At 45.8% G+C, this 15,083-nt stretch overlaps 2 protein-coding genes across 2 annotated transcripts in view; both read left to right on the forward strand.

Annotated features, from left to right (window-relative positions):
• The window catches only part of CLRN1 (clarin 1), a 37,601-nt gene extending 23,168 nt beyond the window's left edge, over positions 1–14,433 (forward strand). Inside the window, exon 3 of the mRNA XM_060197522.1 lies at positions 13,513–14,433. Within this exon, the coding sequence (XP_060053505.1) occupies positions 13,513–13,778 (266 nt within the window). The 3' untranslated portion in view covers positions 13,779–14,433. The remainder of the gene's footprint in view (positions 1–13,512) is intronic.
• LOC103123303 (thioredoxin-like) lies at positions 1,615–3,506 on the forward strand. Its single transcript, XM_060196945.1, has 2 exons — positions 1,615–1,677; positions 2,999–3,506. Exons 1-2 carry the CDS (start codon positions 1,615–1,617, stop codon positions 3,368–3,370), a joined length of 435 nt encoding a protein of 144 aa, XP_060052928.1. The 3' UTR covers positions 3,371–3,506.
• Positions 14,434–15,083: the final 650 nt, after the last annotated feature.

Below are 15,083 nucleotides of genomic sequence, written 5' to 3' on the forward strand. Positions count from 1 at the left end.
CCAAAAGAAAGAAGCAGGAAAGAAAGAAAGAAAGAAAGAAAGAAAGGGAAAGAAAGAAAAAGAAAGAAAGAATACCATTAACTCCTAGGATTCTGATTTCTCTCTACTCTCATTTTGCAAAAAAAAAAAAAAAAAAAAAAAAGACTCCTATCTTTGTCACATTCTCCAGGAAGCAAGTTATTTTATAAAAAGTTTCACAATTACAGAAAGATTACAACTTATACCAGCTAACAAGGCATTGGCAATATCTATTAGATTGTTTTATTCTCCCCTGAAGAAGGAGCCATCAGTCCTCAGGCCTTCATTTGACCCTATCTATCTTCTCCCACACACAATCCAACTCCATCCACAGCCCTGCACTGCTTCCACTTTAGGAAACAAAGTCTCCTAATTAACCATGCTCTCTCTTAGAAGACTTCTCCCTATGATTATCTAAGATACACATCTTGGGGTCTTACCCATCCACATCTTTCTAATCAAATGATTCATCCAACCAATGTAGGTCTCTTCCCAGTTGGGTTCTGCGAAGATTTTCTCCCTATCTCCCGCAAGCAAATTACAGATTCCAATGTATAGAAGCGAGCCCTTGGAGGGCAGACAGTATCTAACTCTTTCTCATTTTTTGTATCTCTGCCAAAGAGTCCAGAATGTGGCTCTGCACACAGTAAACAATTCAATATTTATCTGCAGACTTGAAAGCCAGAAGGAGATGTTAGTTTCATCACTTAGCACAGGTTAGAGAAATCAGGATTCAAAGGGGGTGGAATAAGAACAGCAGGACAGGAATCCGAGAGCTATGTGATAGAATGTCCAAAAGATAAGGATTTTGCAACCTGGGCAAAGAGCAAAATAATAATGCAGGGTGTGGACAGGAAGAGAAGGAGAGGGAGAGGGAAATCAAAATTGCCAGGGGCAGAATGAAGACAGGCAGACCCTCCTCCTCACACCCAGACTCTTAGGCGCCCTCTACTGGCAGATCCCAGTGGACAGCAGACCCCGGGCTGAAAGGCAGCCTGGGAGTCTTAACCCAGCAGCACAAAGCAGAGAAAAGAACTGTTTGAAGACAAGACGCAAGAGCTTATTAACTGGGCCTGCCATCTAACACTCCTGCTTCTGAATGAAATGCCAAAGAACAGCCCATTTAGAAGACAAATGGTTTGACGGTTCTAAGGGAGGACCAAACTAACAGTGTTTGAAAAACAAGATGATTCAGAGAATGCAGAATTCAATTCAAGTCCTGGATCTTATCTCTGTCTTCAACCAAGTTTAATGCAAAGAAAGTGTGGACACACAAATAGATTCAGGAACAAATAGATTCTGTCTTTTGCTCTCTATCATATTTATCTTTGAAATTTTGCAAAAGTGAGTGCTTAGTAAAGGTTTGTGGATGAGAGGAGGAGGGAGAAAAAAAAAGAGTCAGCTTTATATCTGTGTCCTGCAGAAGATAAAGGTTGCATGCTCCCAGGTCATCTGCTTTTGTAAATCCCTGATTTTTTAAAAATCAAAATTTTCCACAATTAAGAAAAAAACTGTCTACGGCAATGAAGCCTGTTTTAGGGTCAAATTAAGTAAGGATTTGTGACCTGAGAGTAACTGGCCACTCCTGAATCACAGATGAATGCCTTCATTCCCCTGAAATTCACCCACAATGCTGCAAAACCCTGGAGTCTGGGAAATGTATGTCTGGAGCTTGAATATTCATTAGACCCCAGCTCCAAACCCTTGTTTAAGTAGGGTGGTTACTGAATAGCTCTTCATTGCCTGAAAGTCAATATTCAAGTATTAGTGGGAGGAAAAATGGGTTTATTTCAGTGCTAGCAACCTGAGAAGATGGCAGAATCAAGTCTCTAAAAACCCTCTTACTCTCAGGGTAGAACTTAAAGGTTCTATAAGGAGGAGAGGGTGGGGAGCTAGGAAAGAGGTAGTGTGCTGGTAAAGGTGATAGGGTTGTCTCTCTGGCACCTGTGGTCACTGGGTTCAACTTGCTAATTATGTCACAAGTCTTGCGTCAGGAGGTCTTTGTGTTGGGCCTAAGAGACCTCTGTCAAGGACATTTCTGGTCTGTCCTGTGTTTTCCATCTGCAGCTGGCCCCAGGTTTATCAGACACACACACAGTGAAAAGATTTATTTCCTAAGTGACTATAGCTAAATAGAAATAATATGGAGGGAGTCCGGTGGTAACGCAGCAGGTTAAGCCCAGGTGACAGCAAAGCACAAGGACCTGCGTAAGGATCCCTGTTCAAGCCTCAGGTTCCCTGCCTGTAGGGGAGTCGCTTCAGAGGCGGTGAAGCAGGTCTGCAGGTGTCTATCTTTCTCTCCCCCTCTCTGTCTTCCTCTCTCTCTATTTCTCCATTTCTCTGTGTCTTCTCTCCAACAATAACAACAACAATAGTAACTACAACAATAAGACAATAAAGGTAACAAAAGGGAATAAATACATAAGTAAATTTTTTTTAAAAAAAAAGAAATAACATGGGAAAAGCTCAGCATGAAGGTCATAGAGAGGCTTGTTAAATTAAAAATGAAAATGGATTCCCTCCTGCTCAATTACAGATTAGGAATCATCCAACCTTTATCACAAGCATTCTCATTGTGAGCCAGCAAAGCACACACTCTGGGCCCAGAGACCATAATACCAGATCCTTGAGTCCAGTGTGAGTCACAGCCCCTTAGAAACACCCAGGGAGGTCTCTCCCACAAAGTCCCCTCTCCTGTCTCTCTGTCTGGTCATTTTCCTCAGCAGAAAACCTTCCTTCTCAGATCTCCTTTCTCTTGTCTAAAGTCAGTCCCAGGACTTGAACAGTCTCCTTTTCCGAGTGCTGACATCATTCCAGAACTGTGTCCTTTTCTGTCTACCTCCTTCTTGGATGGAACCCAAAGTCTGGCATCTTGAGGCACAAAGACAGGGATGGGGGAGAGGCCTTCCCAACTGTCTGTCGGGCCTTCCACACCACAGTAACGAAGTTGTGCTTCTTGCAGTACTGCCACACTGGGTAGGAATGGGGATGGAGGCATCGGCGCTCAGCCTGCTGCGTGCACCCCGCCACCACGGTAGTGAAGCAGGTCGAGAGCAAGTCTGCTTTTCAGGAAGCCCTGTATTCTGCAGGAGGTAAACTAGTAGGAGTAGACTTCTCAGTCACATGCTATGGGCCTTGCAAAATGATCAAGCCTTTCTTTCATTCCCTTGGTGAAAAGTATTCGGATGTGGTGTTCCTTGAAGTAGCTGTGGATCACTGTCAGGATGTTGCCTCAGAGTATGATGTCAGATGTATGCCAACCTTCCAGTTCTTTCAAAAGGGACAAAAGCTGGGTGAATTTTCTGGCACTAATAAGGAAAAACTTGAAGCTACCATTAATGAATTCATCTAGTCATGATCTCATAACAATCTCATCGGCTGTAATTTTTTTATCTACAAAAAATAAACACCAGATATGAAGATTATATGCTCAACTCCCATTAAGTCTAAGGAACAATAAAATAATTAATTTACCCTTTAAAAAAAAATGGAATGGGGATGGAGTGAGTCAGCTGGCCAACACCACGGGTCTAGGCACCACACAGCTCAGTCTTATAGCCCCATTGAGACCTGGGAGTGAATTCGGATTTCTCAGCCTTTTTCCCTGTGACTTTCCCAGCCTTATCACTGTCTCCTGGAGCCCATGCAGTCAGTTGCTGAATCTGCTCTTTCCCATGTCAAATATAAATTAGGTCTGAGAAACCTGCCCCCAAGGTGGGATTAATGGTTCCTCACAGTTAATCCTAGGAAGTGATTCTCTTCCCAGACTGCATGTTCAAGTCACCTGAAGGGTTTCCTTTCCTTTCCTTTCCTTTCCTTTCCTTTCCTTTCCTTTCCTTTCCTTTCCTTTCCTTTCCTTTCCTTTCCTTTCCTTTCCTCTCCTCTCCTCTCCTCTCCTCTCCTCTCCTCTCCTCTCCTCTCCTCTCCTCTCCTCTCCTCTCCCCTCCCCTCCCCTCCCCTCCCCTCCCCTCTCCCCTCCCCTCTCTTCTCCTTTCCTCTCCTCTCCTTCCTACCCCTCTCCTCTCCTCCTTTCTCCTCCTTTCCTTCCCCTCCTCCCTCCCCTCCCCCTCCTCTCCTTTGCCCTCTCCTCTTCTCTCTTTCACTGTCTCTCTCCCCCTACCCTTGTCTTTCTTTTTTTGCCACCAGAATTATGCTGGGACTTGGTACCTAAACAACTCCACTGCTGTCAGTGTCCCCCCAAAAAAAGTTTCCCTTTTTCTTTTATAGAGATAGCGAGAGGAGAAGGAGGAGAGAGGGAGAGAGATGGGGGGGGGGGAAGAGAGTGAAAGTGTGTGTATGGGAGGAGGGAAGGAAAGACGCTTGTAGCACTGCCCCACCACTCATGAAGTTCTCCCCTTGTCAGTAGGGCTCAGGGGATTGAACCCAGGTCCTTGCACATGGTAACGTGTGTGCTCTGCCAGGTGCACCACAGCCAGGCCCCTCACCTAAAGAACTTCCCAAAAATGCAGTTGACTCAGCTTATTCCACACTAATTAAAGTGGAATCTCAGGGGCATGGGGACTGGACACCGGCATCCTCTGCAACCACCGTATGTCCTGTGTGATGCTGGGGCTTGAATCTGGGTCACATGCAGGCAGGCACCCTACCTGCTGAGCTGTCTCTCAGATGAATTCTAATGAGGCTAGAATCCCTGATATGGGAACACGCCACAGCTCAGCAAACCCCGGTACCCTATGTGCCAGTACAATGCGGCAGGCACAAAGCACCGCTTTCCTCGGGAAGGATCAGATAAAAAAGTGTGGAGATTATGAAAGGACACACAGCACACCCAAAGGGGGTTGGGGGCATAGGCTTCTATGATAGAGAAGAAGAGGAAGGGAGGAGGGCATTTGATGTTGTGGCAGTGGAAGGCCACTCAAGGAGCTGAATGCTAAAGGTAACCAGGAGCTGAAGACCCTCAGAGATCTCCCCAGAAGAGAAGAAGGATTCTTGAGGACTCCAAGGAAAGAGGAAGGAGGGGGCCAAGTAAAACTCAGAGTGGCTGATGCCCATGCATGCTGGTCCTCCCATAAATCTTTTAGAATGTATTCAAATTGAGATGAAAAGCTTTTTAAAAAGGCTCTTTTTAAAAAGATGCCTGGTAGCGGGTTTTTGTCCTAAGAAATACCTGGTGAAAAACTGGGGAGTTGCACTGAAGACAGAGAGAGATGAATGGATTCCAATGTCATTTTGAAAGTAGATCCAAAATATTCTACAGGAGGTCTAGGCCATTAGTAGACGGTGGTGGCATTAACCAAGATGAATTAAGACACTAGAAAGAATAGGCTTAGAGTTTAGGGGGAAAGTGGTGGTGGGGGCAGGGGTGGGAGGTAGGGTGGGGAGAGGATCTTGGCACTGGAAACCAAGTGTTCTATTTGGGGCACGTCAAGTTTGAAAGCCTCTGGGATGTCCAAGTGGAGACGTCAAGCAGACAGCTGGATATATGAGTCTGGAGAAGTGCAGAGAAGAGGCCTAGATGAAAGACATAAATTTAGGAGTTCATTAAAGCAATGAAAATGGATGAGATCATCCAGAGAAAGAATACAGATGGAGAAAAAAATCTGGCCTAAGACCAGTCCCTGAAGAACACCATCAGTGAATGTGGGGGTTGAGGAGGAGGCAGAGCTGCAAAGGACACTGTGTAGGTGTGTCTAGAGAGGAGGAAGGAAAACCAGGAGGCCAGAGGGTCCTGGATGGAGACCTCCATAATGGGGTGACTCAAGAGCATGGCTCCATAGTGGACGTTATGAGAAGGAGGCCACCTGCCAGAATGAACCGAGGGAGAGGTGGAATGAGAAAAACAGTGTAAAGCACATTCCCCTGAAGCTTGATTTAGTAGGACAGGGATAAACTCAAGTGAAGCAAGGAAAGAGCCAAAAAAGAGAGGACTGAGTAGAGACCCCCACGGGAGTCACTTTAGAACGTATGTGTGTGTGGGACCAGGTGGTAAGTGCAGCGGGTTAAGCACACATGGTGCAAAGCACAAGGACCAGCGTAAGGATCCCAGTTTGAACGCCCCCCAGGCTCACCACCTGCAGGGGGTATCGCTTTACAAGAGGTGAAGCAGGTCTGCAGGTGTCTATCTTTCTCTCCCCCTCTCTGTCTTCCCTCCTTTCTCGATTTCTCTCTGTCCTACCCAACAACAATAACAATAATAACAACAACAATTATAAACAACAAGGGAAAAAATAGCCTCCAGTAGCAGTGGATTCATCCACTGCAGGCACCAAGCCTCATCAATAACCCTGGAGGCAAATTAAAAAAAATAAATAAAAGAATGTGTGTGTGTGTGTGTAATATGCCTTTTTAAAATTTATCTTTTTAAAGATTTTATTTATTTATGAGAGAGGAGGAGAGAGAAAGAACCAGACATCACTCTGGCACATGTGCTGCTGGGGATCAAACTCGGGACCTCATGCTTGAGAGTCCAAAGCCTTATCACTGTGCCACCTCCCAGACCACTGTAATATATATTTTATATATATAATTCTAGAAGTTTCTCAGGTGGCAGTAGAGTCTTGCCCTGGTTGGCATAAAGAGGAGGGCAGTTAAATGAGTTGCTTGCCATCAGTGGATGGCAGAACATCCTAGTTCTGTGACCACTCTACTCTCTGAGAATGCTATGCCATGTTATTTCCTTAGATGTTTTTGGTGGTGATGAAAACCACCCAAATGTGGACTTCTTGCAGACTGCATTTATTATGTGTTGTTTTGTATATGCCATCATGTTCAAGTTGGGCCAAATAAGGCAATCAAGTGACTGACTTTCTTTAATGGGAGATGCTCTTAATATGGGTCTAGTTAGTTATGCTAATTCCCATCATGGTGTGGAGCATAAATAAGCACAGTCATACGTGAATCACAAAGACAAGAAAATAAATATCAGTACAAAAAACCTGAAGATTGCTCCTCTTATACACAGCTTCCTGATTGCTGATACTCTGGCCTCTGGAGTACATCTAGAGCATTTATCCAGCAACTGGTGGTGAAAAAGCAACCTGCATCCCGTTCATACTTTGATCCTTATGGAGGAGCTGTTGTTAGGAGTCTGAGGGATACAGGGATGCCCAGGTTCAAACTGACCAAGGCAAGAGATGTCAACAGAGGGGTGGTAGGAAAAGTCAGCAAAAATGAAAACAAGTCTACCAGTTTCTCGGCACAGGCTTCAGAAAGGAAGTCACAGAAGGAAAAGAATATTAGTCCGTCTGTGATGGCAAGGATAAAGATTTTTGTCGGGGAAGTAGGTTGAGGAGGCGGGGAAGGGATAGGAGATGGCTCAAGAGTGATACAGAGAGAGGGTTGTGCTCCAGGTCACACAAGTGGCTAATTTTGTCCACCCGTGACTTTGTGCAAAGACACACTTGATCTGGTTCAATCGCAGTTCCCAAGAGACTCCAGTCTTGTTCAGAGCTGTACATGTGTCTTCCCTTCTGTCTCATCCAGAGTCGAAACCCAAGAGCTTGCAGTACACTCCAAGCCCCACTTGATATGTCTACCCCAGAAACACACACACTCACTCACACACACACATGCATGTGCACATCTGTCCTTGCATGCACACAAACCCAAATGTGCATTCACATAGATGCATGCACTCGTGGGTACACACATATGTTCACATACATGTACACATGCTTACATGTGCATGATCACACACACAGGGCTCACCTTCTGCTCATTTCTGCCTTGGTCTTTTCCTTGCTCCACACAAACCCTTGTCTCAGCCTTGTGAACAACTCCTCCACAATAACCCCCTTCTCCCTGACGTCCTTCAAGAGACACTGACATGTCCACTCTGGGGCTCTCCTTGACTGTCATCTCCCCTCCTTGTCTCTCCTTCGCATGTTCCAATGCACCGTACTGCCTCCTCCTTAGCTCCTGTGTCCCCATTCCCCCACCCCAGCAAGGACCCTTCTCCACTCTGCTCCACACAGTACTCTCCTGCCCCAACCATGCAGTCAGTGCCCGGGGAAAATCTGCCAAATGAAACAAGCAGCTCTATCTGCCCCGGTAACAAATGACTTTCTCCTTTTCTGAAATCAGATCAAATTAGAAATAAAGGGGGGGGGGGAAAGTGTGTGTCTAGACTTAGTTTTCGGCTGAAGACATCCTTCTCAAAACTGCAGCTGGGCAGTCGGTCTTCAACTCTCTACCACAGAAGATGCAGAGAAAAGGCTGGATCTAGCCAGTAGGTAGTGTTCCTTCACTCACCCCCTTTTAGAACCACCTGGTAGCACTCTGCCCTCTGTCACCGCTACACCATCTACCTGAGGTCTTATTTGCCTTGCTGCCCCATGTTCTAGGTCGTCTTTGGTTGGTGAGCTGTGTGGAGGCAGAAAACATCTCTGTCGGCAACCTCACCCTTAATACCTGACTTTTAGTGCAACTGCATAATTTGACAGAAAATTAGCACCCGCACCTGCAATGTCACTGCTTCCCCACTCTCATTTATCACCTCTCAGGACTCCTTAAGGAAGGAAATGATCAATCTGTCATTCTGCAGAGGAAATGGAAAGTCTCTAATATTTGTCATCTCAAAGGGAGTGTAAAAGATGACATGTCAGCTCTCTGGAAATGTTGGTCATTCCCTTCAATATAATTGGAATTCTCACCGATTAGTTGCCCAAATAAAATCTTAGTGATGGGAGAAGAAGGTTTCAGATTTATTTTTCTCCCTTTGAGGACACATTTCTAGAGAAATCACGGTACCCTGGACCCCAGCAGATCCTGGCAGGAAGTTCTCATCCACAGAACCTGCAGGAGTCAGATGGGGGGGGGGGGGCGGCAAGAGGCTGTGACTTTAATCCCACTACCACATATTGTCAGGGCTGGAGACACTCCCACCCCCATCCCGGCTGCTGCCAGAGGAGTCGGGAGCTTGCTGTGTCACACCCATTATAAACGTTTCATAATTGACTGATAATTCATGGTGTGACAACCCTGTAACTCAGCTCTGCTATTCAGTCAGAAATTAACTCAGTGATCAAAGTCACTGAAATAAAAAATTTAAAAAAAAAACACTTTACCAGCTAGATGTGGGGGAAAGCGAAGTCTTGATGTCATGAGAGGATCATGGCTGTAGGTCTTTGAGGAAGAGAGACTATGGTGGCAGACCCCAGGGCCTGTGGCTGGTTACATCCGAGGCTTTGCAACAGGATCCGGAAGTCCTGCAGCACTCAGCCTGTTCTGTGTGGAAGTAGTGGAGCTAAGCAGAGGGACAGACAGGGGGAGGGGCTCTCCCAAGGGTCCCCCAGAATTCCAGCTCTTGATGTCTGTAGAAAACCCAGAAAGGGCGGGTTCCTGAAGGCTAATCCCAACATTTGTGAGACCACAGGCAAGAGTCTGAAGGTCCGCATAGCACCTGTCTAAACACTGAAAAAATATAATGGAGGGGGTACTCATTCTAGGAAGCAGACTTTAGCAAATATTATTCACTCTTCTCCATTCTTGTCTGTCAGAGGAAAAATAAGAGCTATACCCTCCCTCCCCCACCCCTCAGACCTGTTTTTTGTTTTGTTTTTGTTTTTTGCTTCCAGGTTTTTGATGGGGCTCAGTGCTGGCACTATGAATCTACTGCTCCTGCCAGCCGTTTTTCATTTTTATTGGCTAGGACAGAAAGAGACTGAGAGGGGCTGGGGAGATAGAGAGGGAGAGAGACAGAAAGACTCCTGCAGGTCTGCTTCACCACATGTAAAGCTCTCCCCCTGCAGGCGGGGAGCTGGAGGCTCGAACCAGGTCTGCTTCACCACATGTAAAGCTCTCCCCCTGCAGGCGGGGAGCTGGAGGCTCAAACCAGGTCTGCTTCACCACATGTAAAGCTCTCCCCCTGCAGGCGGGGAGCTGGAGGCTCGAACCAGGATCTTTGCGCGGGTCCTTGTGTTTCACTCTATGTGCGCTCAACCCATTGTGCCACCGCCAGACCATCCCTGGTCACTTGTTCATTCACTTCACACAAACATTTGCTGAGTTATAGTACATTCCAGAAACTTTACAAGGGTCTCTCCGAAGCTCTTGAGACACAGCCATGCTGTGTCATCTTTTATGAGCCTGAGACACTTTATCATCCCATCATAACAAGTGTGAGAAAACCTGGGTCCATGTGGTGGCACACCTGGTAGAATGCCCACATTACTGTGCACAAAGACCCCCCCACACACACACACACACTTCTACCTGCGGGAGGGAAACTTGAGGAAAAACAGGTCAGTGCTATAGGTGTCTCTCCTTCTTTCTCTCTTTTCCTCTCCACCTCTCACCCTCAATCAAAGAGAAAAAAAAGATTGCCAGGAGTGATCCAGGGAAGGGGTATACTGAAGATGGCTGAGGCTGGTGTGGGGAGGAAATCCCAAACCTTGGGGTCCAGTTCACATGAGAATAGGAGAAAGACAGCAACTACGCCACCCTGGCACATACGGTGCTGAAATGAGAGCCAGAAGCCTTAGGCATGCAAGTCCTATGCCCTACCAGCTGAGCTATTTCCTCAACTGCTATCATAGCATTTGGCTTTGTTTTACAACTGCTAATATATGGAGATAACCAGAGAGTCTATCAACAGATGACTAGATAAAGAAGACCCAGCAGGTCTATGCATGCAATGGGCTACTATTCACCTTGTAAAAATATGCAACTTTGCCATTTTCAGTCAACAGAAAGAACTTGAGGGGATTATACAAAGCGAAATAACTCAGAAGGAGACAGACAAGATACTGACTGGGTGAAGTCGCCTGTGTGTGCCACACAAGGAAATAAGACTGGTGGGTGGACAAGGCAGAACAAAAACGAGTTGATGAAAACTGTCAACTGAGGTCACCAGGAGAGAAGAAGGTGGGAGTGAGAGAAAAATAGAGGGGGGGTTGAGGAGGGGTGCTGGGTATTACTATTTTGTTTACTGAAAAAAATTAAAATGAATGTGAGAGCCATGGCATGAAGCCCAGATTGGAGCCTAGGGTCATCCTAGGTGAGTGCTGGGTCCTGTTTCCACTCCTTTCCCGATGACCATGGCAGGCAGACCACAAAGAGCCTCTTCCTCTGTCTCCTTGGATACATACATTCCTGTGTCTCTTTTAGAGCCATCAACAGAAAGAAGCCAAATAAATCCTAAATTCCAGCTGAGCTGTTCCACTCCACATCTCTCTGGTAACAAAGGGCTAGCAAAAACTCAGCCTGGCTTCGGTACTCTCACTGCAATGGTAGAGTGGACCTCACGGTCAAGTTCAGAATCCAGATTGGACTTGAAGGCCGTTCTTCTAACTCCCAGCCTGTATGAACCGTCTCCAGAGCTAGAACATGCCAAACATTTGCTACAACATAGAGGCTGCGAGTCCTAGGATACCCTCAAAGAATGTTTTACTTCAGAAATTTGGAATGAAGGCTCACTACCACGCTCTCTCCTTAACAAAGGCATACCTTTAAAGTATTTAACAAGTTGAAAAGGAAACCAAGCTGGAATTTTCCTTTCAAACACTAAGGAAACAAAGCCTTTCACTCCTGAAACTCACCATCACCTCCCACAAAGAAAGATCTTATGGTGAAAGCAGTGGCATCTTCTCCACAATTTTCAAAGAAAAGATAAAGAGCAAACAGCATTGCGGGAATAGCATTTCAGGGTTTTTGTTCGATCTCACAATAAAGGAATAATGTAGTTTTACCAAGGGGAGAGCTCTGGTTTTAAGCTCAGAATACAAAAGTAGGCCAATTTTACAAAGGCGTCTTCTCTACTCTTGTTCTGAGGCCAGTGGGAAGGTTCAAGGAAATCATACCATTTAATTATGTACAGAGGTGTACTTTAATCATGATCAAACGACCGGGGCCAGTCCCAGGTGAGGTTCTAAAGTAGAAGAAGGGAAAGACCACAGCACTGAGACTTCTCCCAGTGTGATGGGAACCAGGCTCAAACTGAGGTCATGCATAGGATAAAGCAGGCACCCTCCTAGGTGAGCTATCTTGCCAGCTATTAGCCAGATTACAAGGAAAAGGAAACTGAGGCATGGAGATTAAAAATTGGCCTAGTATCACATAGTCAGGGGGAAGAATTAGGACAGAAGCACAGACTGACTTGACCTAAGTCAGGAAAGTATTTCATAAGACTTCTATTAATGGTCTATGGCCATACCACCCTAAACACACCTGATCTCATCTATTAATGGACTGAAAACCCCCCCCCACACACACACACACACTATGGGACATCAGCCTTGCTGTGAAAACCCTTAGAGTTGTGCTCACCCCTGTGTGCCTGCCCCCACCCCCCACCTCTCCTGCCACACATTTGCTCTCCTGTGCCACCCACCCACCCCAGGATCACCATTTTCAGTGGAGAGGACCATTTCAGGAAAGATTCCAGGTATGTCAGCAGTGAGTATACCTCTCCTGGGAACTCAGACCAAAGCTCCACCGTTAAGGTTAACTTAGCCACTGGAGAGTGACAGGCCAGGGGCAATAATACTAATGGTGCATTAACAGATGTTTATTTTACTCTCATAGAAAAACCTAGAGGTTCAGGTCTGGGATAGTGGTTCTGAGTGTCTGGGATCCCTATCCCTCCTTTCTTACTTTTTGATAGCATGTGAGGCCACCTGGTTCAAAAGGTCTGCTGGATGCCAGCCATTGCATCTATAATTCAGTTACAGCAAAGAGAAGGAGAGAATAAAGGCAGGCCACTAGCACACATAAACATTAGACCCTCAAACAACATAACCTTTTTTTTAACCAGGTTTTGTTGTTATGTTGACATGAATAATTAAAAGCAGGCTGATGGTGAAGGGAAAGACATTGTCAGAGGACCCGCTTTCATTATGCTATTTTGCTGAAAGTCCCAATTACCAGGCAGCTATCGATGAACTCCAGTGAGGACTTAGTGTATTTCAAGGACACTCTTACATCCCAGCTGACCTCGGCCATGGCGCATAACCTTTAGTGGAGACAGCCACTTACAGGTCCAGACTAAAAAGCCTAAGTTCCATTACAAAGCAGGAGAACAGGTACTGGCAGCTTAAGCATCTCATCATGGCTCCTTTTGCTCAGAGAAACCCCCGAGTAATTACGAGGGTTCTGGGAGAGACATGGAAACCCTTCTGCTGGCAGCCCTGGGGCCCTTCTCCTGAGAGCTGCCATTTATTCTCAGCTGTGATGTGCGGGTGAGTATGTGTCTGCCTCTCCTGAAGTCACATTTGTAGCCTGATTCCACCATTTTGCCTGTAAGGTTCCCAGAAGTTCACCTTCTCATCAAGCAAAGAGGAACATCTCCCAGTCTTTGCAAGATGACTTTGATGCTGCCCTTCTCCCCCACCCCCACCCTGCCCCTCTGCTGTGTGCACAGTCCAAGCAAAGTCCAACCATCAGTTGGAAAAGCAGGCTCAAGACAATGAATTTGATGCGATCTATTTTTGCAGAGGGATGCAAATGAGCGTGATAGTAAAGATGTGTTCTTGTGTGCACACTGACCCCCATCCCTGTGCCTTCCAATCAGTGATTATCTGTCCCCCTCTCTTGCAGGCTCCTGTGGCTGTCTTGTCATGGTATTGTTTGCCTCGGAGGTGAAAATCCACCACCTCTCAGAAAAAATTGCCAATTATAAAGAAGGGACTTACGCCTACAAAACACAAAGTGAAAAATACACCACTTCATTCTGGGTTGTTTTCATTTGCTTTTTTGTTCATTTTCTGAATGGGCTCCTAATACGACTTGCTGGCTTCCAGTTCCCTTTTGTAAAATCTAAAGACACGGAGACAAGCAATGTAGCTGCAGATCTAATGTACTAAAAGGCAAACGTTTCTGCAAATTCCCAAGTAAGGGCATGAACTTGCTCTGATCACATGGACATGGATAATTCTGCCCTTCCTCTTAGATGCACAGGTTAAAGCATTCACACCCTCACAATAATGTTTACAAATGTTTGGACATAATAATGTCTAGGACATAAATGTTTATGTACTGGTAGCAACTGAAAAGGAAGGACAGAGGGAAGACTCTAGAAGGTCATTCTACCTGATACAAAAATGTTTAACCTGGGGAGCCCAGGAATTGACTGGAATAAATAGGCTATAACTCCATAAACATATCAAAACACAAATGTCTCCTCTAGCAATGAGTTGAGAGGCATGTGGAATGTATTTCAATACAAGCAAATAGTATGCCTACTTTCTCCAGAAGCTGACTGCCAGATACCAGGAAAAGGGTGGACTCACCTTCCAGAAGGGACAGGATGTTAAGTGAGCACTGATAAAAACATATCCACGTAACTTTCTACAAACGTTCCTTGAAATCACAGGCTTGCTGTCCACACCTGTTGGTCAACATTTGCAAATCTCTTAAGACGAAAAAGGAAAAAATGCAACACTTGCAAAGGTCACAGTGGCTGGGATCACTGAGAAATCATGAAAAATGACTCTTTCTAGTAAACTGGATGCAAAACGACTTCCTGGGGCTGTTGTTTCTAAGTTTAGAGATTCAGGCATTAATTTCCAATTATGGAAATGATGTTACATTCTGGGATTATGATGGCCTCGCTGTGTCATCTGGGGTTTTGATCTGGCTATCACAAAGCATAGCTCAAGTCCACTTTTTCCCAATTATTCGTGAAACTGACCTGCAGCTGACCATAGGGCATGACTGGCCTTGCAAATGAACTTTCCCCTCTCCGCCTGCTGCCCAGTGAAAACGCTCAAGAAGCAGAAAACAACAGAATCCTCCCATATAAGGTCCTTGAAAGCACTCACTTGAAAAATACACACACACACACACACACACACACACACACACACACACACACACACACACACACACACACACACCTTTCCTCTTGGATCAGCAGATGCTTTGTACCAGAGAAACACTTGCTCTGACGGTAATCTGAGCTCACATCCTGACATTAGAATAGTCCCTCAAATTCCAGACTGCTGCTTCCACTTTCCTCCAAGAAAACACGCGGTGAGTTTCTAGAAGATCGAGGGCCTAAGGATAAGGGCAATGTTTGATTTGGGAGTGGGCCACACCTGCCCTGTTCAGAAGGTCTTCAGCTGAAAGGGTTAAATGCAGAAGCACTGGTGCTGAGAAGGGAGCTGAGC

The sequence above is a fragment of the Erinaceus europaeus genome, chromosome 9 (genome assembly GCF_950295315.1).
Source record: "Erinaceus europaeus chromosome 9, mEriEur2.1, whole genome shotgun sequence".
Classification (NCBI taxonomy): Eukaryota; Metazoa; Chordata; class Mammalia; order Eulipotyphla; family Erinaceidae; genus Erinaceus; species Erinaceus europaeus.